The 25006-nt window shown below is 45.1% G+C and overlaps 1 protein-coding gene across 1 annotated transcript in view; it reads right to left on the minus strand.

Annotated features, from left to right (window-relative positions):
* PIK3C2B (phosphatidylinositol-4-phosphate 3-kinase catalytic subunit type 2 beta) overlaps positions 1–7037 on the minus strand; it is an 82885-nt gene extending 75848 nt beyond the window's left edge. Inside the window, exons 1-2 of the mRNA XM_056845639.1 lie at positions 6034–7037; positions 1135–1241 (exon numbers count right to left, since the gene is read on the minus strand). Coding sequence (XP_056701617.1) covers positions 1135–1241; positions 6034–6954 — 1028 coding nt within the window. The 5' untranslated portion in view covers positions 6955–7037. The remainder of the gene's footprint in view (positions 1–1134; positions 1242–6033) is intronic.
* Positions 7038–25006: the final 17969 nt, after the last annotated feature.

Here is a 25006-nt window from a genome sequence, read left to right on the forward strand (position 1 = left end):
TTCTAATCCAAGACTCCTGTCTAAACGGATCAGGCATTTTATATCTAGCAAAATGACCACGGTGTTCCTGAACCTTCTGGCAATGGAGCATGCCTCAGCCATCTAGCCCCCCCCCCCCCAACTATTTGGTTCAACCTTAACCCCCACATTTCTTCCTCTCACTATCTCTTGCCCCAGCCTACTGGTTCATTTGCCCTGATACCTCAGTAGCATCTTTCCCATCAGCTTTGTTCAGCTGTAGCCAGTTCCAGCAGACATATTCATGACATGCCCACCAAATGAGTGGAATGTGCATGGCCTAGATATGGGCAAATTCTTGTTAAAAACAACAACAACAGTTTGTCTTTCTGTTCCCTAAAACATAGAGAGTGTGTTCTTGCTTTCCCAAGTCTTGTCCCAGTGATTTTTGTGAACAATTGCTCTACTGGCTGTTACATCCTAAACAGGGTCTACTGCCACAGTTATTAAAGGAGAATGCAAAGTAGTGGAAAGCAAAGTGTACATGTTTAAAACCAGAAAATATTTTTGAGATGTGCCTTTTGTGGCACAGGGAAAGAGAAACACTGGGGAGACTAGGGTGGGAAGGAACAAGCTGTCTTTGTCAGAGAGATGAGAGTGCCCTTTCTCGGAGTAGTGTAATTCTCAATCAGACCATAAGACTGAGACTGTGTTGATTTGAGCAATTTCTGCAATTCAACAGTGGCTTTGTAATACTCCCCAGTTCCTTCTTTTATAATTGTCAAAGCATGTAGAATTCTTCCTCTGCCTTCTGTTACTACTGATTTACTGCAACCAGTGGTAGGAATTAAAAGCCTAAATAGGTTCATCCTCATTCAATCAATTCCAAGGTAGGAATTATAATCCTAAATAGGTTCATCCTCATCCAATCGGTTCCAGGCTTCCAATACATTTTCCACAGATGTCGTTCCTTCGACACAAAGCAACATAAATGCTAGAGTCAAAGAGGATTTCTTCCAGTTGCCAAGGATTAAATCAACAATAGCAATCAGTTGCTCAAGACATTTATGTCGCCCTGGCACTATATACACTTAAGTTCGAAGGGAGATGATGGCCAATGACAAGCCCTGAAACAGTATTTTACTGAGACTTCTTCTGTCCCAAACAAGTACTTACACATTCAACATATGGCAGAAAGCAGCAACCTCTTCATCCTTCTCCTCAGAGACCTCAAACAGCTCATAGCCGTAGGCCACGGGATGATGCCAAGAAGTGCCCTGGCACTAAAGGCCACACAGAAACAGAAAGCACAGTCAACAAATTGCAATAAGAACCACAAATGAAACACAGTTCCAACTCCAACTCGTGCATTGGCCAGTGTAGGTTTCTCCATGATACTGAGGCTACAGAGCAGTTCAGACAACCCAACTGAGGTGCTGAGAATGTGGGCTGAACAGATAAGGAGAGTTAAGTATGTGGAATGGTTTCCTCACAAGCCTAGTTTTCAACTCAACCAACCCTTTACCATCTTACTCTTGGCAGTTTTGTGATACAGTAGCAAATGTGGGTTAACTTGCAAGCTGGGTTAACACTGCAGAGCTAGTATGTATTGGGTTGCCAGCTCCAGGTTGGGAAATACCTGGAGATTTTTAGGGTGGAGCCTGAGGAGGGCGGGGTTTGGGGAGGGAAGGGACTTCAGTGGGGTATAATGTCATAGAATCCACCTTTCAAAGCAGGCATTTTCTCCAGGTGAACTGATCTCAATTGCCTGTAGGCTGGCAACCCTTAGTAAGTATTACGTAGGTGATGCAGCCCTTGGCTTGGCCTGAAACTGCTGAAGACAGAAACTCTGCACTCTTCCGGGCCAATGCATTGCTTATATCTAGAAATGTATTATATATTGGCATGACTCAACTAGCCAGTGTATAGCTGTTCCTTAAGGTGCATTTTCCATAGTTCTATCTGTACAGCAGGTTTGGAAGAAGCTAGCGAGACGAATCCGATATTCCATACCTGTCTATAGCCTGAGTGCACATCTTAACCACAGGAGTGGGAACTGTCAGATGAATATGCACAATGTTTTCGGCATGGCAAAAGTAATGCTTTAAACTCACTAAAAAAGGAACCTGCTCTATTATACTTCCTCTCCAAATTTCTGTTGTATTCTGTATCCACCTTGACTGAATTTTTTTTTCTTACTCTAAAACTTAACAACAGCAACAAGACACAACCAGTTTCAGGTGGGTAGTCATGTTAGTAGAACAAAATTCAAGCTCAGTAGCACCTCAAAGACCAACTAAATGTTCCAGGGTGTAAGCTTCTGTGAGTCAAAGCTCCCTTCATCGCGAAAAACTTAAAAACTTTTCAATGAGTTTCCATTGCCTCTTTCCCAAATGCCAGAGCAGGATGTAGAGGAAGCAGGGTCAGAAACACTTTGAATGCCACGCCACGCCGTGCTTGTGTCTGTGGTCTCACTGCCTCAATTCACTGCTTTAAAGCAAACAAAGATCCCACTGTCAGAGCAATTAAAATTAAAATTCCAAACAGAGGAAGGGGGAGAGCGAGTGAGAAAGGGACAGAACACAACGGACACTAAAGACAATTTTAATGCTCTTTCATAATTAGTTTCTCGCACAGTAGAAATGGAGAGAAACTTACATAACAAACAGGAGCTCCTGACAGCATTTTCATGGGTTGCATGGGGAGTTGGTCCCACGAAGTTTAGTGGCAAAGAATAGCTTGCTCATATTTATATCCTTTATGTTCCATAGGCATTTATCATCTACTGTTGTATTCTAAGATATGTCTTGACCCATCTGCAATGCCAAAATCTAGTAAACACTATCTTCGCGGTCCAGGCCTAGAATGCTCCAGTAGCCACTGTACCAGAAATTCACTTTTAGCAGCATGTCAAAAGCTCTAGGAATTCGTCTTAAAAGGCTTGATCTAGAGAAGTCAACAGTTTTCCTGATCCCTGCTTGCTGACAGGAAACCAGCCTGTCACACTCCTCACACTGTTTCTTTCCTGAGCAACTTGCAGCGTTTCAAAAGCTGTCGCTTCTCGGAGGGGGAAGCAAGCCGAAGTGGACTCACGCACCTTTCAGAAAGAGAAGAGCTTTGCTGGACACCGACTCAGACTGCTGCTATGTGGCTCTTATAAATAGCACAGCAGATGTATGTAACCCTTTCCAAGGCACAGCGGCAAAAGCATTTAATATGTTACAGCAAACTCAGTACAACCAATGTACCACAGGGACAATGAATCCTGGGGGTGGCATTTCGGTCAGGATTACAAAGTTCAGAAACTGGCATTCAGTGGCAATCCAAAGTAGAACCCTAATGTACAACTCCATGAGAGCTTTCATTTCAGCATTTTACTGCCAAATGGGAAGCTTAGGAAAGGTGTTTTGGAACTATACAGTAAGTACAAGCCATGATGGGCTTCCTATTGGATACATGTACCATCCGGTGGAGTAAACACCCAGGGATGGGATGGGGTGTGTGGACTGATGAGAACTGCATTGCTGAGCAAGCTGGATACCTTTTCTAATACTGAAAGTCTGTGAAAAAGTGTCTTTGAAGACACAACTTCACAGATTGCAGGGACTTGAAATCTAGTGTTTTTTATTACATGGGCCATTTAAAGCATCCCATAAGGTTACAAGCCACTTGACAACCACATATGCAAACCATCAAATCGCAAGAGCAGCAGCAATATCACATCCCAAGAGTAGTAAAATCACAATCATCATTCAAAAATTAGAAAGCAAAAACAGCATCCAGGACAGTTGTTCAAAGGTCTTCTAGAATAATAATAATTTTAAAAGTCTTCAGTTTGTTCTGGAAGGCCTGAAGACACAGCATGAGTCTAGGGTTGCTATGGAGGCTGGTGACTAGCAGTAGATTCACCGTCTGGAAGGGGGCTTGCCAGAGATGGCACTGGCAGTATGGTGACAGCATCACTTTTGGTGTGCACCAGAACTGACATTGCATTGTCAACAACACGGTTTTGCCCAACACTTTATGGTTGAATGCTGGAGCACTGCCTGACATGATGACATCACTTCTGGGTCACACTGGAAGTGATGCCTTGGGACAACACCATTTCCCTCCTTTCCCCCCACACTTGCTGCCCAGCTCAGCAGCAGCAGGAAGGGCCACCGTTGGGTGGGAGGTCTCCTGCTATAGCTGGAGACCTGGCAATCCTGTCCCAAACTCACCTCCTTGGGGATAAATTCCATAACATGGAGGGCAGCTGCAGAAAACGCTCTGCATAGAATTCCTGATAATCTAACTCCAGATCATCTAGCTCCTGCTAATCTAACTCCAGGTTCTGACTTGAACACAATTTGATATGGGTAGAGGTAGTCATTCAGATACTTTGGGCCCATGACACAGGATCGCCAACTTCAGCTTGAAACATTCCTGGAAATTTGGGGCAGTGCCTACAGAGGAATATAATGCCATATGGTGTCCTCTCTGAAGCTTTTTCCTCAGTGGAACTGATCTCTGTAGTCTGGAGATTAGTTGCAATTTTGGGCGAACTCCAGGACCCACCCTGGGATTGGTAACTCTCATAACATTCTGGGCTTCAAAGGTCAAAACCAGCACCTTGAATTAGGTCCAGAAACAAACTGGAAGTTGGTTACAGTTGAAAAGCACTGGCTTTATACATTTATTGCGGCAAGTTCCACAAGATTGTTTTTATAATGGTCTTATGATTTTTCTGATCCACGTCAACAATTCCTGTGGTTATCTCAGAACTGTTGTGCAAGTGTGAATAACTGGGATTTTGACTTTGTTATAGACAGAATAAGAGGGTCCCAGAAGGGGTTTTCTATGAAGATGCTCAAATATCTGTCAAAAAGAAAAAACTGCTGTCTCACTCAAAAATTAATTTGTGGGACATCAAACTGTGAACTCAAGCAAATACTGAACTCAAGCAACACTTGAAAAATCGGTGTGGATAACAAACGTCTTCACATATAGTATGCCCCAATGCCCTGAAAACATACCTGCTAAGAACCATACACATCTTATAGTAAACAACGCTTGCACGTGTAGTTTCAAACCTTGACATATGTTCCATGCCCCAACATCTGTCCTGAAAATTTTATGCTGTCTCCAGTTCTTCCACTGAAATCTTCCTGTCACTTGTGAAGACACGTAGACTAAAAATAGTAGGTTGCTTCCAACAGTAGCTTCAATATGCCTGCCACTGACATCTCTATTTTCCATTTTGTTCTATTTGTTGAGATGGCAAAGCTTTAAGGAAAGGCTTTGCACTTACCATGTTCATCAACTCTCTATAGCTGCAATAATAATTCAAATTATGAATACCCAGGCAAGGCAAGATCTGATCATTCTGTCTATAGAGACAGTCCATTATTGCATGATCCTGTCTTACCGTGCAATTATACGCAGACTTATTCCAGTCTAAATGCACTGATTTCAGTGAGCTTCAGTGGGAATAATTCTGCATAGGATTGTATGAGTGCTAGAATACAGGAACTGTACAAACACAGCTTCATGCACAACACAGTCCTAATTCTTACCCAAAGCAATGGCTACCTTTGAGCCCTTAATAAGGCAACAGAAGGCTTTCACGGAGGAAAAGAAAAGCATAATAGCTTGCAATTAACACATGCAATCATTAAATGCATATACAAAGGTTCCAAGGAAAAGACGGAGCAAGCTACCTTAGGGCTGGTGTTTCCTAACTTTTTGACTGAAAAGAGTACAGTATGCCACTTTTATACCACAGCCCTTCCTGAGATACAGTTAAAGATTAACTTAAAAGAAGACGGGCAATCTTCAAGGACGTTTTGGTTACTAATACTTTTACGATATCAAACGTTAATCCCTTGACACCTAGAATCTCCATACTGTATCTGAAATCATGAGAAAGTGATAACATGGAGAGGAATACATAGACTCCTCAGCAGACCTTCCCAATGCCTTGAGACTTCTTGACATTTTCTTCTTTCTCCCTCCATAACATTCCATCTGCTCCAAATTTTTCAAACATATCCTCAGCTCCTCATGCTAATTTTAATGATGTAAAAATGGTCTTACCGGGTCTGCAGAGATCCTCCGGTTCTTGTTAGGTGCAGCATTCTTCCGTTCACCAAACCTGGAGACGTAGGTTCTGGGAGGTACTTGGGGAGGCATGGTCTTGCTGCGAGCAACTGGCTTTCCACTGCTTTCTTTCTCAAATATACTCCGACCTCCCTTCCAGCTCCATGTGGCTTCCCTCAGAAGGTCAGTGTCATAAGTAGATTTGAGATTCAGTCTCGTGATAGCATCATTGATGCCATCATAGTCCACAGTGCTATACGGGTCTTCCTCTGAGATTCTACGGTCTAGAAATTTTCCATCAGCTCTCTCATTGGCTGAGGAAAACATATTGATATCATTGGGCTGGGACTCTTTGAGGGAATCTTGATTTACTTCAGAGGCATTCCAGATAGCAATGCGAGGAGGCAGTGGGGGAGGAGAAAGCTTCTTGGGCGAACTGCTGCCACCACTATTGTGGTGGGATGTCCTACTGGGCTCAGTGAAGAACTCTCCCCCTGAGCTGTCAAAGATGTACAAGTAGTCACTGGAGAGAGGCCCCTTCAACCAGGGCTGATTCTCTGGCTCAGGCAGCAGACTTGATGAGGTAGTGTTGTTGGTCCCAAAAGCTCTCGAAACCTCCTGGCCAGAGAGGGCATTGTAATTAAGGGTGGGGTCTGAGCCAGAAAGGCCTCGCATGACCTTGATACTATGGCAGTCATTCCTGACAGCAGGTTTGTTGTAATCCAGAATTGGATCATCCCAGGAAATGAGAGGCTGGTCAGTATTTTGCTTAGCCTGGCTCTCCTCCTTATCCTGCCTCAGGCGGGACAGGGCGTCATACTCCATCTGCAGGGCTTCCGCAAGAGCCAGCTCCTTACGGCTGATCCCCACGGATTCCAAGGACTTCCAGTGCTCTCCATTGCCTCTGGTTGCAGACATCTCTTGAGAAGCAAATGCTGAAACCAGTGACTATTTGATGCTTGGTTCAGGAGTTAGGAACAAAGGCATGCTGTGTCACCAGCCACCTGCAAGGGAAGAAACCAAAAGCAACTTGAACAAACAAACCAAACCTTGCCTCAAGCAAAACCTGGATCCGTCAGCATTCCCTGTCTCTCAGGAGGGCAAGATTTTGTGGGCTTTCTACCCAAAATATACATACCTTATCCACATCCAACAATCCACATCCAACACTGCTGACAAGACACGGGATGTGAGGAAGCAGAGCCAGAGAGTGATGAAAAAGTAGACAAAGTGAGATAACGGAGACCTAGGTCGTTTATGCATGGAAATTTTACCTGAGGTTCGTTTCTCGCTGGACCCACACTTTCGTGTTGGGAATGTATGCACCAGCAGTCTCCAAGCTCAAATCAAGTCCCCGCCCATTTAAATGCTGCTTTGTAATTGGCTTATTTTGTGGGGGAGGAGGGATCCAAGACTCAGTTTTAAAAAAACCTTTATTCTGCTCAGAAAGAGCTCCGAGGAAGCAGGAAGCATTTGAATGCCTGCTTCTTTACACCCTGTTTGTAATTGGCTGTGAGAGAAACCAAGCTTGCGTGTCCTGCACTTGGCCTTCTGCACAAGGATTTCACCTGGGCTGAGCTCAGGGGAGAGGGAAGAATCAGGTTAACAGAGGAACGGCAAGTCCTGGGATTTGTGAGGGTTGACAGTGAGGTCATCTCCAATGGATGGAAAACTCATTCAGAACTCCAAGGAACAACCGAGACAGACCGGGGGTGAACGTAAGTGAAAGTACCCATGCATAAAGGACCCTAGGCAACAAGGAACATAAGAGAATACTGCAAAGACACAGTCTGTGATATGGTACACAGATCACAAACTTACAGACCAGTCCACAACCTAGTAAAGCTGGAGTGCTCAGATCTTAACCTGCTTAGTCCACAAAACAAAATAATTAAATGAGCTAAAATCCAGCAAAAGGCTGCCTGATTGTGCAGCTAGCCTGTTTACCTACGCTCTGTATGATTCTGAGTCCTCCAAGTTATTCTTGAAACACTTTGATGTTGAATATGAAGACAAGCTAAGGCTGCAGTCCAATGCACACTTACTTCAGAATAAGCCCCATCAAACTCAACAATCATTCTTCCAAGTAAATACACATAGTGTTGGGCTACAAACAGCATTTGACAACTGCTAAAGCCAATAGCTACCCAAATTGACAAACTGAGTTGACTGTACCATGAACTGTTGAGATATGCACATTTTCAGCACAATCATCTCACCCCTCCCTCCCCAGCCACGAGTCCCACATGGGAGGAAAAGGAGGAAAAAAAACACTCAAACTACCTCCCTTGTCAGCCCCAATCCCAAGTATGCAGGCTGCAGAAACCACAGACAGATGGCAGCTGGATTTCACTCAGCTAAGATCTCTCTTACACTGGAGTTCCAGTTACTAAAGCAAAGGAGCTGGTGTGATGTAGTACAGCTTCCAGGACACTGAGCTACCCGGAAGTCTCTAGTCTGAATCTCGCCTTCACCACTAACTCACTAAGGGAGCAAGCCTAAGGAAGTCTACTCAGAAGTTCTATTTGTGTTTTGAGGATTGCAGACTAAGTGGCCTTCAGCCAACTAACTGTTCTTAGTCTTGCTAATCTTTGGACACCCCCCCCCAAATCTGGAATACGGGGTAGTGAATGGGTTGCCAACTCTGAGTTGAGAAATTCCTGGATATTTGGGGGTAAAGTCTGGGGAGGGCAGGGTTTTGGAGGGGAAGGACCTCAGCAAGGTATAAAGGCATACCCTCTGAAGCAGCCATTTTCTTCAGGGGAACTGATCTCTATAATCAGAAGATCAGTTATAATTCCAGGAGATCGGCAACCATGGGTAGTGATACTCATTTAATGTAGTGTAGTGGTTAAGAGTGGCAGACTCTAATCTGGAGAACTGGGTTGGATTCCCCACTCCTCCACATGAAGCCTGCTGGGTAACCTTGGGCCAGTCCCAGTTCTCTCAGAACCCTCCCAGCCCACACAGAGGCCAGCAATGGCAAACGACCTCTGAACGTCTCTTGCCTTGAAAACCCTGCGGGGTCCCCATAAGTCAGCCGTGACTTGATAGCGCGCGCACACACACACACACACAGATTCTAGCCTGACACACTAGCCACAATACCACACTGGACTGTTGTAAGAATTCACGCAAAGCACTTTGAATACTTGAAAATGCTATACAAATGCTAAATATTTTTAAAAACTTTGCCAGCCGGGCTAGCAAAATGGCTTAAACAAATCCCAGTCTCTCGACTACCAAAAGAAAGTGGATGTGGAAGAAATACCCCATCTGGCATCATGTAATAAACACATCTGTTTGCCTGAAAAGCAGAGAACTATCCTCACTTTACCAGCTATCCTCTATTAGATCATTGTGTTCTAACCAATGTACACAAAGGTAAAGCAAGACAAAGATTCCGAAGCAAGAATTCCGGACGCTTCCCTGGAAGCCTGACCTGGCCTTTGAACAGGTGTCCTATTCTGCTGGAACCACCGAAACGGCAGCCTCCTTAGCCCCCTTTTCACTATATTCAATCAACTGGTGCTTCAGGCACTTAATTAATAGTACTCTGCCTGACCAAAGCGCGATTTGCACTCAGGAAGAAAAAGCAACGTTCTGTTAACGCTAGGTTCTTAGGCTGTAAAACAGCAGCATGCCGGGGCCCAGACAGCCCCCCAAATTTCCACAACAAAGTGGGGCAAGCAACACTAAAACAAGTGGAAAACTGGGGCAAAGCCAGATGAACCCTGCTGAAGCAGCTACATCAGGGGTGGGGAACGTCAGGCCCGGGGGCTGTATAAGGCCCTCGAAATCGTTTGGTCTGGCCCTTCATGGGTCCTGGTAGATCTCTAGCTCAGAAGGATGCTTCCCTGCCTGAATCTCTTGGGCCCAGCTGGGGACACCAGAGCTCAAAAGCGAATCGCTCTATGTGGCAGACACTCGGAGCCGTCTCCGGTCGTGCCTCTTGGCTAAATGGTTGACCAAATATAGCAGGCTAATTTTTAAGTTGATAATTTTGTATGGCCCCCGAATGATATTATAAATATCCAAATGGCCCTTGGCAGAAAAAAGGTTCCCCACCCCTGAGCTACATGGTCACAACACCAATTGAGAATGAGATTAGAATCTGACTCCGCCTAGCAGCCAAAATCCAGCTGTAACATCAGGGACTTGGCAAGCTTCCTTTCAGAATGTCTAATATCAACAAGCCATGTTACCGTATTTTGGGGGGAGGGTATTAAATAGGTTGCTGTTAACTGTGGAGCGTTTCCCACATTGTTCAGACCACAGCCTTGTCTCTTGTGGGTTCATTCGTGAAGGCATATCTTCACATGGTTCATTCAAAAGGAGCTGGGAAATATTTGTTATGAGTTTGCTAACTGTAGAAAATTCAAGTAAAAAAGACTAAATTAAAAAAAAACTGACTCAAGGTTATTAAAAAGAGTTAGCAATCCCATCTCTGTTTTAAGTATTCACAGCTCTACAGAATTAAAATGGAGACAAGGTGGGGTACAGAGAATAACCAGCAAAAGGTAAATCTGGTTCTGGTCTCTTTCACCTGAAATCCCATTCCTGTGGCGGTATGGAGCTGCCTTGAGGCATCGGGTTAGGCAACACAAGAAACTCATTGCATCTTAAAATGACAACTCAAATTTTAACCTGACCATTAAACAATAATAGGAATTCAGCAAGTTGAAAGATAATTTCCTCAGGAAAAATGTGCTCTTAAAATCTCCTACACGAAATGTAAAATGTATGTGAACAGTATAGAAATAAGGTACTTCCTGTTGTCATTTAGTTTTGTTTGTGTAGAGCCCAAACTTAAAAGAGATCAATGTTTGATTTGTAAATGATCAGGATATGTGGACCTTGTAGGATAAAATGCAAGAGAAAGAAGAAGAGCTGGTTTTTATATGCCGACTTTCTCTACCACTTAAGGAAGCATCAAACCGGCTTACAATCACTTTCCCTTCCCCTCCCCACAACAGACACCCTGTGAGGTAGGTGGGGCTGAGAGAGTTCTAAGAGAGCTGTAACTTGCCCAAGGTCACCCAGCTGGCTTTGTGTGTAGGAGTAGGGAAACCAACCCTGTTCATCACATTAGCATCCGCTGCTCATGTGAAGGAGTGGGGAATCAAACCCAGTTCTCCAGATCAGAGTCCACTGTCCAAACCACTGCTCTTAACCACCACACCACACTGGCTCAAGAAAGCAAGAGTGTGTGCATGTATATCCACAGGCTAAATACCAAAACAAGGACACATGGTTACAGTTTGGATTTTCACTCTTTCCTTTCACTGGTAGCTTCTTGTGTGGCCTGTCAGGCCCACCCCTTCTTCCCATGGTGGAGTGTGGTATGAACCTGTTTCTACCGCTGCAGGCAATCCACAAAGGCTTTTATAGCCTCTTGATGACCTGTTCACACACTACTGCAGAACCAGCCACACTTCCAGGGCATCTAAAAGACCCATAGGCGAGGCAAGACCATAGAGCAAGACTAAGCAAGTACGGAATTCCCTGGCAGTGAAGCAGGCTCTTTGGCAGATGAAATCCGGTACATTTGTCTTTCAGCATAGGACTTGTCCCTCATAGTAGAGTAGAGAGCAAGCCGAGAAAAGAAGTCATTTCAAGGCTTGGAGGGTACATTCCAACAAAGTAGTTTTGAAACGTGTGCATTTACCCAGTACACAGAAAAAGGGTGGTATCTAAATGGATAAATACATTTGTATATTTTAGAACCAGTTCACATACCTAATTCCAGTTGGCCTACTTGCTAATTTCCCACAATGTATGTATGCAATACTTCTGGGATTAAAAGAAGCCCTTTTCAGATGGTCAATTTTGGCACTTCGCCTGTGTTAAAGAAGAGCACCAACCACCTACAACCCTCCCAATGGGCTAGATCCAACCATCTTTTCTACTTGGGGAAAGGGATCTTCTTCGACCACCCTAAAATGTTATGCTAGGGACCTGCACGGGCAAAAGTCATATGGGATGAGGGCTGTAATAAAGATGAGAATTCAGCGTGAGTGAAAAAGCTGTCTGGGTCCAACCCAATGTGTGTGGTCATCATTTTGTGCAAATAAAGCAACATGTAATGTTCAGTTCATGCATACTGAAGCTGGAAAATATACCCATTCTATTTGCAGAAAATTATGGCCACACATGAGGACGATCATTGGTGGTGCATGCTCCATCACATGGCTGGAAAGCCAAAACCACACAGGGCTTGTCTCAAGGCTGCCATCTAAACAAGTTTCCAAATGCTAAGAAACAGGGGCAGACTAGCCATTAAGGCCACCAGGAAAAATTGTGGTGTGCCAGTGGCCTAGGGGCCCCTTCCCACGCCAAGGCCACCCCAGCCCCAAGCAAGGAGACACTTGCCTCATGCAGAGCGGCCCTGTGCAGGATGGGTGGTAGCCAATGTAGAGTTGCCAGGTCCCTCTTCGCCACCAGCAGGAGGTTTGGGGGGCAGAACCTGAGGAGGGTGGGGTTTGGGGACTTCAATGCTATAGAGTCAATTACCAAAGCAGCCATTTTCTCCAGGGGAACTGATCTCTATCTGCTGGAGATCAGTTCTACCAGCAAGAGATCTCCAGCTAGTACCTGGTGGTTAGCAACCCTAAGCCAGTGCCACTGCCATAGCAAACCTTGTGTTTGGCAGGAGGGAGCTGCTGGTGTAAGCCAGTGGTCCCCACCCCATGCAAGGCAGGCAAGTGTGAACCAGCAGCACTCACCCCATGAAGGCAGGCAGGAGCTACTGCAAGCTGTCGGCCCTCACTTTCTACCTGCTTTTCTTCCCCCCGCCCGGGGCAGGTGGGCACTGGGCCCATTTGCAAAGCTATTTTGGCTTCCCAGTTTCCCCCGGCTGTGAATATCCTAACTCAGCATACGATTGCAAAATTGTTCAATCTAGTGCCAATCCCAAAGAGGGAAAAGTAGCATTGCCAAACAGATACATTTGGAGAATATAATCCATTGTTATGAATAGATAGTTAAATAACAACCACTGGTATACAAGTGAAAGCAGTCACCTGGCAGGCTACTTCCCACTTTCAGGTTAGGGTTACCAACCCCTAGAGGGGACCTGGATTTCTCCCTGAATTACAATTGCTCTCCAGACTACAAAAATCAGTTCCCCACAAGCAAATGGCAGCTTTGGAGGGCCAAATCTATGGCATTACATCACGGTTCAGTAGGCAATTGCCCACCCATCCATTGCTCGGCTTGGAAGTGGGGTACGCACGCGTGGCCGCGATCGCGTCACTTCCGGTTTACACCCAGAAATGCCGCATCGCAACGGGCCTTTTACCACTCAAACTCCCAGTGCGGCTACATGCACGCGATCCCTGCCTCAGCTCCGCCCCAAAAACCTCCCGCCGGAGGAGAGGAGGGATCTGTCAACCCTATTAAAACAATCAGCAGACTAAAAACACATAAAAACAACGTAAGGTTGATTCAGCCTTCCATCCTTCCGAGGTCGGTGAATTGAGTACCCAGCTTGCTGGGGGTAAAGGGAAGATGACTGGGGAAGGAACTGGCAAACCACCCCGTAAAACAAAGTCTGCCTAGAAAACGTCGGGATGTGACGTCACCCCATGGCTCAGGAATGACCTGGTGCTTGCACAGGGGACCTTTACCTTTGTAACAATAGATGGCACTAAAATCCAGCTCGTCGATAAGGCAGGTACAGACCAACCCCCTAATATAAACAGAGAAGAAGGGGGGTGGGTGGGAGGCCATTACTGATGACATTGGCGGCTGTCTTCAATCATAGGCCTGGTGGAATAGCTGTTTTGCAGGCCCTGCAGAACACTTTCAAGTCCCTCCGGGCCCTGATGTTGCCAGGAAGAGCATTCCGCTAAGCCAGGGCCGAAAAGGCCTGGCTCTTGTCGAGGACAGCCGCACACTCTTAGGGCTGGGGACCGCCAGTAGATTAGCATCTGATGAACGAAATGTTCTTCGGAGGGAGGGTATCGGGAGAGGTGGTCCCGAAGATACTATATATATTTTTTTCCCAAGTTAATTCAAATTCAATTACAAATATCCATTAATATATTGTGTAATCTAACAAATTCTATCTTGTCATTTAACTAACATATATATCTTTGACTTCCCCTCTCCCCTCCTCTGTCCATTTATTATCATTGTTTCTCTCTTTGTATTTATTGTCTAATTCATTTATAATAAATCACCTGTACCTTTATCATATATATCTAGTTGACTATTGTCACCTCTTAATTATCTCAACAAATCTGAATTAGATCAAAACAGGTGGTCCCGAAGATACGAAGGTCCCAGTCCGTGTAAGGCTTTAAAGATCAAAACCAGCACCTTGAACCTGATCCGATACTCCAGCTGGAGTCAGTGAAGTTGGCAGAGAACTGGCTCTTGGATCGAGGCCCCAGTAAGGAGAGATGATGAACTGCTGCAGGCTAAGAGTGTTGTTTGTCCAGAGAATTGTTGCAGCAGAAGCAGGAAAAGATTTTAGTGAGTACACATCCTGTCCAATATGTCCCCCCCCCCTGATTTGGAAAAAGGGAGTCGTGCCTCTGAGGGCCATCTAATTCTTTGTTCCTTTCTCAAAATTGTAATGAACCATTCTACAGCAAACCTGAACCAATAAAATAAAATAAAAAAATAAATCACACCACACATGCACACAAACCTTTCCAGAGGAGAATGATGTATGGCTTTCCACAGTAAGGCCTGTTCATACCAGTTAAGAAATGTTAAAGATATGCATATCAGACTCTTAGGGACTGTCATCGTGTTCACACTGAACAGAACTGAGGCCATTGACTCCAATAGACTGAGAAGATCACAACTCTGTTTAGAATTGCCATGTTAATCTGCTTTTAGTCAAAGCAGGGTAGCAACACTTGCAGATTTGCTGTAGTAAACTACTTGGGAAAAACTCCCAGTGAGATAGCCCTGTTGGTCTCTTGTGGCAAAACCTAGCTGCGCCTTTTCAAACTTGCAGCTTCACTCTGGCATAAGCTGCAGAGCCTGAGGGCACGGTGGACCTCATCCTAATGCAATTAGGCAGTTGTATCCATTTTAGCAGATACAGTTACTCACATTTTGGGAAGTGGGAAAACTCAAGAAGCCAGTTGTGAAAGAAATATGAAGGAAAGGTAGGTATTGGGGGCAGGGGAAACCATGGAAGAACTGGCCATCTGTCCTGCAACTTAAATCCAGAAAAATGCAACACAGGAAAAACAGACTATGCAGATGAAGCTTCTGGAACCAGCCATCTCCCATTCCTGTGTCGCTACCACAGTAGTTTCTCCTGGCAGCAACAGGATGCCATCGCAACTGAAAGAGGCTTGAACAAAGTCATTGCAGTAATGAGGCTTGGAGATAGCAGAAGAAAGTGGGGTTGCCAACTCTTGAGCTGGGAAATTTCTGGAGATTTTGGGGAGTGGAACCTGGAAAGGGGAGGGACCTCGGTGCGGTTTAATGCCATAGAGGCCACCCTCCAAAGTAGCCATTTTCTCCAGTGGAACTGACCTGTGTAGCCCGGAAATCAGTTGTAATTCGGCAAACTCTCCTGGAAGCTGGCAACCCTAGAGCAGGTGTCATGAGCTGCTCAGTCTGCAGAATGCAAAATTTTAAGGCAAAGGCTTCTTGCTTGAGGCCTTAGTGTTTTGCTGCCTGCTTTCAACCAGTGTGCTGCCTCAGGGAGTCTACCTGTTCCACAGTTAAACCATTGCTCAAATGCTACTTGACCCTTGTTCCCCATTTGTGGTACGAACTGCAAAACAGCATGAAGAAAAAAAAGGGGGAGTTTCCAAGCAGATGCAAATGTTAACGCTCGAAACAAATTTTATGGGCCAGTGGCCACTGTGCACATTTATATGTCACTGTTCTGAGAATTAAGAGACCTTTGGATCCTTCATCCCTAACTCTTGCCATATTTCACTATGGGCAAATGCAAGGTTAAAAGGCAAAGCGGAAGGCAGGATCTTTCCAGTCTATCTTGCCAGAAGAACACCTGTTGATTGTCACTGGTTAACTTGGAACAGCTGAGGGAGAAATGGGAACAGGAGATGTCATAAGAACATAAGAAAGGCCCTGCTGGATCAGACCAAGGCCCATCAAGTCCAGCAGTCTGTTCACACAGCGGCCAACCAGGTGCCTCTAGGAAGCCACAAACAAGACGACTGCAGCAGCACCATCCTGCCTGTGTTCCACCGCACCCAAAATAATAGGCATGCTCCTCTGATACTAGAGAGAATAGGTATGCAGCATGACTAGTATCCATTCTAACTAATAGCCATGAATACCCCTCTCCTCCATGAATATGTCCACTCCCCTCTTAAAGCTAGCAGCCATCATCACATCCTGGGGCAGGGAGTTCTTATCACCCTGTATCCCTGTCTTATCTCCCTGTATTCTAACCTGCAGTTGCCAGATAGTAGTTGTAGTAGTAAGTGTTGATTTTTATATACCGACTTTCTCTACCACTTAAGGAAGAATCAAACCGGCTTACAATCACCTTCCCTTCCCCACAACAGACACCCTGTGAGGTAGGTGCGGCTGAGAGATCTGTGACTAGCCCAAGGTCACCCAGCTGGCTTCATGTGGAGGAGTGGGGAAACAAATCCAGTTCACCAGATTTGTCTCCACTGCTCATGCAGAGGAGTGGGGAATTAAATCCGGTTCTTCAGGTCTTTTAGGGCTTCACAAGAAGCAAGAGATCAGTGATCAGATCCCCAGACACCTTTCATTTTAGAAGCACCAGTGTTTGGGGGGGGGGAGTGTGGTTGCCCCCCCCATCCTTTTCTGAATAGAAATTTCCCCCACCCTTACCAAGCAGCTAACTTACCTTATTTTTCTCTGTTGGGGAGGAGCTGTGGCTCAGTGGTAGAGCCTCTGCTTGGCATGCAGAAGGTCCCAGGTTAAATCCCAGGCATCTCCAGTTAAAGGGACTAGGCAGGTAGGTGATGTGAAAGACCCCTGCCTGAGACCCTGGAGAGCCACTGCCGGTCTGAGTAGACAATACTGACTTCGATGGACCAAGGGTCTGGTTCAGTATAAGGCAGCTTCATGTGTCCACTGCTCCAAACCACCGCTCTTAACCATTACACCCCGCTGGCTCTCTGCAAGCGACCCAAATGGTCTCCAAGTTCACTTCACTCCGAGTGAATTCAAGTCAAGAGCCAGCTTTTCCAAACCTCACAGGTTATATTTCAGTAATACGCAAATGGACATAATGCCCCTGACTTAAAGCAGCTCTCTTACCTTGTCTAGGTGGATTCGTACTATTGTCATCAACCATGAACATAAAAACAAAAACACCCAGATTTCGGAAAACATGCGTAGCTTGAAGCCTGTTTGCAAAACTCAGGCATAAAATCTCCAACATGATGGTGATTGTAAAAATTTACCTTGGGGGCCAGACAAGGGTTTCATATATGAATCTCCTGTGAAACACAAGTAAATCTAGAACTGCTACCTAAGCTGACTGCAGGTGGGAATGCTGCCAGCTCTCTGGGGAAATAGTGTTTGATTCTTGAGGAAGGCAGCCATGTGTGTGGGCAGCAACAGAGCATCAAAGGAAAATGAGAAGCCACACGAAGGCCAACTTTCTAGCTGCCCTTCAGACTGCAATTGCAGCAGCTGCTTATGCGTTTATCTGAAAACTCTCCTCGCACAAACCCAACACCATCCTGCCTGATACCGAACCATGGAAGGCATCACAACCTGATGAACACTCAGCGAAAATCAGCTGAGGAGGGCAATCACAACAACAAAAAGACCTGAAACCGGTTTCCATTACATTGGGCCGCGTAAGATGGGGTTGCCAACCTCCAGGTAGTAGCTGGAGATCTCCTGCTATTGCCATTGATCTCCAGCCGATAGAGATCAGTCCACCTGGAGAAAATGGCTGCTTTGGCAATTGGACTCTGTGGCATTGAAGTCCCTCCCCTCCCCAAACTCTGCCCTCCTCGGGCTCCACCCCCAAAACCTCCCACCGGTGGTGAAGAGGGACCTGGCAACCCTAATGTAAGAGGGCCAAAGAAGAGTATTTCCAAAGCAGAGAACTAAATAATCAAATATGTGTAAGGCTTTGGTATCCCAACTTACGCTGACCATGGAAGGACACAGAAAGCCAATATCCATTTTGCTGGCCTTCTAAAGACTCTGGGCAACCAGCTTTTCTTTGCAGAGAATAAACTTGCCCTGATTCAGAAGGCAATAGTGGAAAAAACTTTTGTTAAAGATTCCTCACACACAGCTGGCATGAAGGGATACATGAACTACAGAAAACAAGGGTGACCCTGCCCAAAGTGATTTCCACTTACAATCTCTTCACGCTTTAAGCCTGAATGCATACCTCTACCATACATTAACATGTAGCATACAACACTTTAAAAACTTTTTTTCAAATAAATGTTTGACAGGAGCCTCTGCTCTGGCAAGTTCCTAGTTGGCCACAGTTGCCTGTGACGTGTATTCTTATTGAAAGAGTTGTGTTCACAGGTACTGTGTGATGTGACTCTTTGGCTTCATTAACACATCATGAGGAACCTTGATGAAACCCCCGCTAGTGGTGCCATCTGAATCCAGTGGTTGGCACCAAACAAGGGTTTTAAATTAGAGCTTCTCAATGATTTATAAACCACAGATTGTACTGTTTGTGGTTTGTTGTGACATAAGCCACTATTTGATGAATAGCACTGTCAGGCCAGAGAGACCACAGTACAAGGGAGATGTCTTCTCTACTGGGAGCAAGGGAAGAGGCAAAAGCAGACCCCTCCCCCAAAAAAAGAGTTTATGCACAGACTGAGATTTGTAATTTGTGCCTGCTACAGTAGCCAAAGTTTGTTGTTATGTGTGGCTTAAAAAAACAACCCATAGTTTAGAGTGATGCCTGAATACTACTTTAGACTAAAGTCAAAATGATCTTATCCAGTGTCCAAAATCTAGGGTTGCCAGGTCCCCCCGCCCACTGGTGGGGAATGGGATGGATCCAGGTTGGGAAACAACTGGAGATTTGGGGATGGACTCTGGGGACCTCAAGGACAGGGACCTCAGTGGGGTAAAATGCCATAGAGTCCACCCTCCAACGCATCCCTTTTCTCCAGGGGGACTCATCTCTGTAGTCTGGAGATGAGCTGTAATTCCAGGAGATCCCCAGTTCCCACCTGGAGGCTGGCATCCCTACCAAAATCTCTACCCAAATGTAAGCTTAATTTATTTGCATATGCACCATACTTGTATTGGCGGATAAGATTTCCAAGAAGTCAGTCCAGAAAGTGTTTCTTCTTGTGCTGCTGCTTGCTCTTCCAGGGTTTTCCTTTCTAAATGAAAATGTCTCTGATTTCCTTACTTTAAGGAGAGTCAGTTAAGAATCGGTCGGCACATTCCAAATAGAACCCCCCCCTCACTTCCTTCCATGGGATACTATTAATAAAAGAGCCTAAAAAGGAAGCGCCAAGAATGCATTGCATCCTTACACTAAAAATATTAGTGGCCTCCTGCGTTGGCATCTTCTAGACCTGGTGTATGCCAGGAAATGAACACCTAATATGGTCCCTATGGTTGTCTTATTTCATAGTATCACAGTCGTGTCTTATATAGAATGCATGGGTCTACCCTTAAAACACCATTTGCGTATAAGTCCAAAGAATAGACATGACGTCTCTATCAGGTTCTCACTTTTAAAAGTTTTGATTGTTCTAGCAGAAGACTTCCAGGCATGCATCTGACCATCAAGGTTAATGCATGCTTCTCAACATCAAATTTGGCATTTGATGCAGTGTAGATTGCTAAGAATCTAAATATAGTTCTCAGGTTTCTATTCTTTATTTATTTACTTAAAATATGTATATCCTGCTTTTCTCCTGATCAACAGGACTCAAAGTGGCTAACATCATAAAACCACATAAAATCTCAATTCACTGAAAAAATGAGAAGCAAGCCATTACCCCATCTTGACTCACGAGCCCCTAAAAGCACACTGGAAAAACCTTGCTTTTACAGAGCCTTTGGAAATATTGTGAGCTCAGGGCCTTCCACACTTCCTCGGCCACCAAGAAGGACCAGAAATAGTTCTCATTGACTTGGAGGAAGTTTTAAAAATCCTTGGTCTGATGACCAGAGCTGTCTTGTGGGCTCATGTGGGTAGAAGTGATCAAGCAGAGGATGGTCCCAGGCCATGAAGGGCTTTAAAGTTAGTACCAGCACCTTGAATGGATCCTGGAAGCAGATTGGCAGCCAATTTTAAACTTGGGACACAGTATTCAAAAGCTTAACCCCTGTCAATAATCTAGTTTATTAAAGTCAATAATGTTGACTTTAATGTCAGCCCCATGCAGAATATGTTACAAACCCAATCTTGATGTTAACATAGCTTGGATTAGTGTGGCTAGGTCAGCTGAGTCTTAAAAAGCAGAAACTTTCTGTGCCATATGAAGTTGAAACAAGGTATTTTTGCTACCTAATCTATCAGATTTTCTGGCTAGAACCAACAGAACTAACTCTGAAGACTGAGTCTATTAATGATAAAGCCAAACCAAAGATCCAAGGATGGCCGCATAAGTCTGTCCAGACTCTCAGCTGTCCCAAATCAGCATCATTCCCATCTTACCAAAACTAAACTCAGGTATTACCATAGAATTTCTAGTGATGCCTAGAGGCATACCACCACTTCCTGATGACCATTTTTATTTTATTCTTCTTCTGCCACTGCTTTGAGTAGCAGCAGAAAATGAGAGACTGGCAACTCTACTCAATGGTCTAACAGAGAAATTACATTACATCAGTGTTATTACTGATTACAGAACTCCACAGGATAACTCAAAAGCTACAGAGGCTGCCTTTTCAATAAACGTAGTTGTGAAGAAAAATTCAAAGATGGCTAATCAAGTGCTTGTAAAGGAGACTCAAAAAAGGGGGGCAAGCTGATTTGAGCAGGGATTAGGGGAAATTGTTCAGGGGGAAGTGTCCTGGCCTCCTCTTGTCCCTTTAACAGGAGATTGATATGCAAAAATCAGCAGGTGACACTTTTCCACAATCACCTGTTAACTGCTGCAGATCAAACTGCTATTGAAGAGGCGGCTACTGCTTCAAAAGCTGGCAGTCCATGGAGAAAGGAGGCAAGATGTTTTACCATTTTACTATGTTCCTCGTATGACATAAGGGCCCTAATCTTAGCATCCTTCTGCAAGTACTGCCATGAAGGCAAACTGATCAGCAAATTCCCTTAGGTCTATCGCTCTGCAACAGCCTCAGCTCTTAGAATAACCTCATTGTCTGGGGCTGATGTTACAGAGACGAACACCGCAGGTTAACAAAGCAAATTGTGCTCTTGTACACGTTCGTACACGTTATTCCAATTTATTCAGCTGCTGCTCAACCCCATCCCCCTCTGCAGTCTGTTTATTCACAAATGTCACTGTGGTACAATAGCAGAGTGCAATTCAGCACTTTATGTGGGAGGGGGGAAGCATATTATAAGCGATTGCAAAATCTGTGGGCTGGCTAGAATCCTCATTTACGGGCTGGAGACTAGATTTGCAGAGGAACAGACAAACTAGGGCAAGAGACCAATCGGCCTGTTCGAACATTAGGATTTAAGAGATATACATAAGAGTCTTACGTGAATGCAACAAACACATGTGTCACACAGATGATTCGGCAGACTCACTAGCTGTCCCGGGTTTCTCCTATGACATATGTGAAGCCCACCACCCTACAACAGCAAGCAAAAGAAAAAATTGAATACAAAAAAAGCAAGTAGACAGAAAACTGCTGAAAAATGCAGATGCAAGTCCTGCAGTTGCTGTGGTTGCAGCAACAAGAAGAGAAGTGCTGGGAAGGCATTTGCCCTGCTTCTCAATGCACACACAGTACACAAACTGTCAAGGGGAGGGTCTGGGTACCTCCAGTCCTCTTTACAGCTCTAGAAAGATCCACGCAACGATCTGTTCATTTGCAGCTGGCTGTTTGCACTGAAGGCACAAATTACCCTCTCCAGCTTGGATCGACCCGAAATGCAGGTAGATTTCCCAGCTCTTTTTAAAACCTTGTTAGCCCCCACCTGCTATATGAGAGATCAAAGAATCAACGCATATTTCCCTTGGGGTAATGGACAGGCACAGAGGGGCTACTGGTGCCCAAGACGGAGCAGCAAAACCCTCCGTCTCCGTTGCCTGTCCCTCCCCTTCCCCTCCCCCAGTTTCTGATTATAATTGCAGGAAACCTCATGCAAAGAGACTGCTCTTGAACATTAAAAGAAAGCTGGGAGGGGAGGGACGGCAACCCATTTGGTAGGAGGGACATGTGTCTGTGGACTTCAGGGCTACAAACAGCCCCAATGCGAACAGCCTGCGGCCTGCGCTCTTGTGTTTGTAGCAGCTGAGCACCACCTGCTCCGCTCTGGGGACAGACAAGGGAAGTCAAGCAGAAAGATTGTGCTAAAGTCTGTGGGAATTCACTGCAGACCCCTCCCTCCTCCACCTCCACCCAACAGGCAAAAAAAACTGCAGCCGCAGGAAGGCTGGTTCTAGTCGCAGCTGAGCTGGGGATGGGGGTGCAGTTGCAGTCTCATCTGTCTGCAGAGGGAGGGAATGGATGCATGGGGGGTTGTGGTGTGATGTGCAACGTAAGCAGTAATTCTGTGGCTGCTGCTAATGTTGGAACCATCTGGGAAGGCATTTGACTTCCAAGGTCATTGAAGTAGAGCATGTCAAATGAGAATGCCTTTCAATGCTACCTGAGCTAGAGAGACTGAGGATTTGCAGGTAAAGGGGACATCATTCTTGTTTCCTCCAAGAAGCGAGAGAAGCAGGAACAGGGAGGATAAAGCATCAGCCTGTCTCTGTCTGCCTGGGTTGCAGCTTTCAAGGCACCCCTCAAACAACTCTTTCTGTACCTTCCAGCTAGGAGATTTCCTTATAACTCTACCTTTTCTCTAAAAACAAAAATCTCCGTTATCTCCTGATGTGTTTTAGCGACAGGTACAGTGGCATATGAGGATTCAACCCTGGTTCAGTGTGAAATGATTTGAACATTTCTTTTGGGTTCATCACAGGGGTTATGTGAAGTGCCATGATTTGAGGAATGAAACAAGGAAGGGCCAGAAGTTGACTGGGAATTACAACTGGTTTCTAAGCGACAGAGATCAGTTCTCCTGGAGAAAATGGTAGCTTTTGAGGGCAGACTCTTTATGACATCACATCCCTGTTGTGCTCCTTTGCCTCCCAAAGGTACCACCCCCTAATCTCCAGGAATGCCCCCAAGCTGGAATTGGCAACCTTAGACAAAGGTAGACTGAGATGTGGCAAGGCAAAGGGTGGGAGAGGCAAATCTAGCAAGTGACAATAGCAAGCAGTGTAAACTGATACACTGACTGTCAGGTTTGGCCCAAATTCTAAGCTCACAATACCAGTGCCTAATTAGAGCATCTGCTCCTATTTTTAAATAGTAATTGTTTCAGAGGCATTGGGGGAAATATGCAGGCAGCATTCTGTCCAATTATTCAATAAAAAGCAAGCTTGCTTCCACCTGCTAATCAGGTAAGCTTCTGCTAGAATTGATATCATGTGAGGGCTACAGGCCAACTTATGCAGCAGAATGGTGTGGTAGAATGATTTGTACCACTTCAGAGGAGAGGGAATCCTAATTTTCAATGCCCCCCCCCCCAAAAAAAAAACTTCCTGCAAGTAAAAATCTAACATAATGAGGTGGCGGGCTTAAGAACATAAGAAGAGTCCTGTTGGATGAGACCAGTCCAACATCCTGTCTCACACAGTGGCCAACAACAGGGCATACAGGCTGAGCCCCTTCCCCTGATGCTGTCACCTAGCCGGATGGTATCCAAAGGTTTGCTGCCTCTGAATATGGAGTTTCCCCATTAGTCACCATGGCTGGTAGCCGCTGATAGACCTGTCCTCCACTAATCTGTCTAGTCCCCCTTTAAAGCCATCTATGCCTGTGGCCATCACAACATCCCCTGGCAGCAAATGCTTAATCATTCGTTGGGTAAAGAAGTAATTCCTTTTGTTCATTCTGAATCTATTGCCCATCAACTTCAGGTTTGTCCATAATTTTCTACCTGTACTGTGATACAGCCGTTTCTGTCACCTCAGGAGCCTACCACCTCATTCAGCTATACATGTAGGCCAGGCCTGATTGACCAAGAAGACAGATCTATTCCTTCTTTCCAGTTAGCTAGAAGTATGGACAGTGAAAGCTGGACAGTGAAGAAAGCTGATAGGAAGAAAATAGATTCCTTTGAAATGTGGTGTTGGAGGAGAGTGTTACGGATTCCGTGGACTGCCAAAAAAAAAAAAAAAAAACCAAATCAGTGGGTTATAGATCAAATCAAGCCTGAACTGACCCTAGAAGCTAAAATGACTAAACTGAGGCTATCGTATATTGGTCACGTCAAAGGACGACAAGAGTCACTGGAAAAGACAGTCATGCTAGGAAAAGTTGAAGGCAGCAGGAAAAGAGGAAGACCCAACAAGAGATGGATGGACTCCATAAAGGAAGCCACAACCTTCAATTTGAAGGCCTGAGCAAGGCTGTCAAAGATAGGACGTTTTGGAGGACTTTCATTCATAGGGTCGCCATGAGTCAGAAGCGACTTGACGGCACTTAACACACACACACAGAAGCATGGAAGAAAACTATCTGGTGTGAGAAGGGAATCAGGGATTAAGTTCCTTTACACTTCAGTGTCTTCTGATAATGAAAGGCAAGAGGCAAGTGTCTCTGAGCCCCTTGTTGCCTGGGAGGGTCGCACTGCAGCCATTTTAAAGACAGCTGTTTGCCATTTATTACATTGTTTTGCTGTGAGGGACATGTGAGACCCAGCATAGAGAATAAATGTTAAGTGATGTGACAGGTGCCAAAAAGCAGATTTTTAGTCAAAATTTGAACTGTCACATTGAAACCAAAAGCAATTTCAAGTGTCATCCTGCTTGAAAATTCACAGCTGTTTTTCCAGCATCTTATCAGAACACTG

Source organism: Euleptes europaea, chromosome 2 (assembly GCF_029931775.1).
Source record: "Euleptes europaea isolate rEulEur1 chromosome 2, rEulEur1.hap1, whole genome shotgun sequence".
NCBI lineage: Eukaryota > Metazoa > Chordata > Lepidosauria > Squamata > Sphaerodactylidae > Euleptes > Euleptes europaea.